The 3,813-nt window shown below is 48.6% G+C and overlaps 1 protein-coding gene across 1 annotated transcript; it reads left to right on the forward strand.

Moving 5' to 3' along the window:
- Nucleotides 1–126: 126 nt before the first annotated feature.
- LOC104988671 (zinc finger and SCAN domain-containing protein 5B-like) lies at nt 127–3,240 on the forward strand (the record flags this gene model as incomplete). Its single annotated transcript, XM_010840106.1, is given in 4 exon segments — nt 127–487; nt 760–959; nt 2,082–2,232; nt 2,594–3,240. Coding segments are annotated over 4 exon segments (1,359 nt in total), but the record flags the coding sequence as incomplete, so codon positions are not given.
- Nucleotides 3,241–3,813: the final 573 nt, after the last annotated feature.

Consider the following 3,813-nt stretch of genomic DNA (forward strand, 5'->3'; position numbering starts at 1 on the left):
TGAGGAAAAGCAGAGGAAATCCATTTCCATAGGTGTCAACTGGGCACCCACTTCTAGAAGCATTTGCTCAGAGTCCTACTGGAAATTTCCTCCATCAATAGGGCTGAGGACCAGACATTTTTTCAGGCTTGTGGACACATCACAGACAGCCCTGGGGCAGAGTCACTGGCATCCGTGCCACCCCAAGACACACTCATGGAAAACTCAGACTGTGACCAGGAAACCTGGCACGTCCGGTTCAGAACATTTAGCAGCTCGGAGGAGTCAGACCCCATCGAGGATCTGAGGAGACTCCGTGAACTCTGCCATCTGTGGCTGAGGCCAGATCTTCACACCAAGGAGCAGATGATGGACAGGCTGGTGCTGGAGCAGTTCATGATCTGCATGCCCCTGGAGTGCCAGGTCCTGCTCAAAGAAAGTGGGGTGCAGAGTTGCAACGCCCTGGAGGACGTGCTGAGAAATAAGCAGAAACCCAGGAACTGGGTGAGTAGGACCTTAGTGATGGGTGTGGGATGAGGAGACACGTGCAAGCTGCAGGGATCACAAGATAGGACCTGCGGGTTTGGCTATTCCCAAACAGGTGAGAGAAGTTCACAGTTGGGCAATTTGGGAGATACTTTTGGCTGTCTCAACTCGAAGGATGTAGATCTTCTACAGCAAACGGGAGCTTCTATTGTCAATGCCATTGGATGCCTGAAAGCTACATTCCAGGTCTTATAGAGACTGATCTTGATTGATTTCTCCCCTCACCGACCATAGTCTGCATACAAGGGAAGAAATGTCTTGTGTGTGATCCCAACATTGAGATGGTTGAAGCCAAGGCCTGTCACATGGACGATGAGAGAGACCCATGCGGGGAGCCCCAACCCCCCTCAAGGGTCATACCTCCAGAGGATGGCGAGGAGGGAAGCCAAGAGCTGCAGAATCTGCCAGGAGCCACAGACCTGTCTAGGGAGCAGGTGAGAGAGTGGAAGCAGGTAGAAGAGAGTCAGTTGGGTGTGGCTGCTGGAGCAATGGGGAGATTTGGCAAAGGACAGGAATGGGCTCATTGCTTCCAGAAATTCCCATGGATACATTCAGTTCCGAGGCATTTTTTCTAGTAACTGTGAGAATGAAGCTAATCCATCTTTGTCCCTCTGCCATGAAAGCATCTATTCTTAGGAGTGGGGAGAAGGGAATCCTGTCTTCCTGACATGATGCTAGGTTCAATTTGCTGCAGGTAAATGCACTGACAGCGGATTTACCCAAGGCCACTTTGCCCAAGGGAACTTCATATTTCAGAATATGATCATTCCTTGCAACTGAAGGAGTGACTCCAAAGTGGATTCAAAATGCCCCCCAGTAGACATTGGGCTTCCCTGGTGGCTCAGATGGTGAAGAATCTGCTGAGAATGCAGGAGACCTGGGTTGGATCCCTGGGTCAGGAAGATCCCTGTAGACGTAATGGCTACACACTCTAATGTTCTTGCCTGGAGAATCCCATGAACAGAGGAACCTGGCAGCTATAGTCCATGGGGTTGCAGAAAGTCAGACACAACTGAGCGACTAACACTTTCCCTTTCAGACATTGAAAAATGAATGGAAAACAGTTGATTTGTTCAAATAAGGTTGGGTATGGGCAGGGGATGCTATTGACTTGCATGGAGTAGAGACCGAGAATACTGGTTGTCATCTTCCTATGTACTGGGTAACCACCATCACAAAGATACATCCAGGCAAAGTCTCCAACAATGATGGAGTCAAGAGAGCTGGACCTAGAGTTCTTTACTTCCAGAGTCAGGGGGCAGGCAGGAGTGGGTATGATTTGGAGAGACCTATGCATAGAGAAGTCAGAGTGCCAACTGGGATGTCCTGATTTGATTGCAAGATACAGTCTGTATAGATCCAGGACAGCCTTGAGTATCAGGAGATGATTATCAATCAGGGTGATGGGGTGGACCAGAAGAAGTCAGGGCATATCCCCTAAAATGACATAAGTTGAAGTCTTAGATTAAGATACGAAGCAGATGGGGAAACAGGAAAAAGTTTTCCACAGACTAAGGTAGATGGGTTATTGACTCTGCTTGTTAGTCCCTTGTCAGGAGCAGAGAGCTCTCCCACCAGGGACTGTTCCTGAAATAGGTGAGCTGGAGGGTCAGACGCCCAGGGAGAAGTTGGAGAAGGACTTGCTGGAAGACACGGGAGAGCCAAAAACCCTTCCATCTCAAGCACCTGAACTTCTGAAGGGTCCTGGTGAGTATTCAAAACTGTGAAATTCAGCAGTTAGTGACTCCCTCATATGGTGGCATGGGGCTGGGTAGCCAGCATCATCATGCTTGGATGGGTCGGATGGAGATCACTGTCCAGTGCCAACCTTCTCCATCATCAACATTCCAGAGTCCCACAGTCCAAACTCTGAGCCTCGTTGCTTGATGGGAACTTCTCAGCCAACATCAGGGTTCCAGTGAGGCAGGCAGCACAGAAAATGCTCCTTGTTAAATGTGGTGCTGAATGTCTTTCAGCAGATTCTGGGAGCATAGAGAGACAGAAGAATCCTCAAAAAGGAACTGGTATTTAAAATGTGGCTCCTGAACCCTTTCCTTCTATGTTTCAGAAGGAGACGTTTCCACTACAAGAGGATCCAGATGAGGGCCTCTGAAGAATCGAAGACGTGTCAAAAGGAAACGGGACAGCAGTCCCACTTGCCAAGACGTGTGTCAAGAAGCAGCCACGTGTTTGGACCAAGAAGAGTTCTCAGGACAGCTTGGGTCCCGTTCCGTTGGTGCATCTGGCACCGTGGGACCCACCAGTCTTCCTGAGGGAGCAGAAACCCTGGGACGGGCACCCTCTGAATGCAAGGTGTGCAAAAAGAGCTTTCCTTATCAATCTCAGCTTACCGTGCACCAGAGGACACACACAGGAGAGAGGCCCTTCCAATGCGACATCTGTGCCAAAGGGTTCATACAGCTTTCAGATCTGCGGGTTCACGAGCAGATCCACACTGGTGTGAAGCCCTACAGCTGTGATCTCTGCCTCAAGAAGTTCACCCACGACTCCACACTGCACACTCACAAGAGGACCCACACCCAGGAGAAGCCTTTCCACTGTGAGCACTGTGACAGAACTTTCGGCCACCGAGGGAACCTCAACGTTCACCGACGCACCCACTCTGGCCTCAAGCCCTACGTGTGCCCCGAGTGTCACAGTGCCTTCCGTCAGCTGGGCACATTCACACACCACCAGAAAATCCATTCCAGGTGACTGGCTCAGGACCCTGCCCTCAGGTCCGAGTGCCTTCTGCTCCGAGAAGGAAATTTGGGATTATTTGTCACTTATGTGATACAAAAAAAGCGTGACATGTGAAGAACTTACGATCACACTGGAACCCGATCCAGTCACATGACTGTGGTGAATATTGAGTGATGACTTATGTTTCCCTTCAGATTTTGTTTTCTACTTTAGTGTAGCCTGTGTTTTTGTCATAACTTTTGGCTCTGTGTTGTTCTTCTTCAGAGAATGCAAGTCTCATTAGTTTTCAGTACTTCTTTATGAAACTGAGGTGACTGCTGATTGTCTCCCCATTAGGCAAGATTTAATTGTACAATAGGATGCTCTTAGCAGAGTGGCCAGATGAAAAAGAGGATCACCAGTGAAATTTAAATTTCAAATAAACAAAGACATTTCTGTCAAACAAGTGTCCTGTGTATTTCCCCTTCCAAGATTTTTTTTCTTATTATTTTTAACTTTACAATCTTGTACTGTTTTTGCCATATATCAACATGAATCCACAACAGGTATACTCATGTTCCCCATCCTGAACCCTCCTCCCTCCTC

The sequence above is a fragment of the Bison bison genome, unplaced genomic scaffold, assembly GCF_000754665.1.
Source record: "Bison bison bison isolate TAMUID 2011002044 unplaced genomic scaffold, Bison_UMD1.0 scf7180017474358, whole genome shotgun sequence".
Lineage (NCBI taxonomy): Eukaryota > Metazoa > Chordata > Mammalia > Artiodactyla > Bovidae > Bison > Bison bison.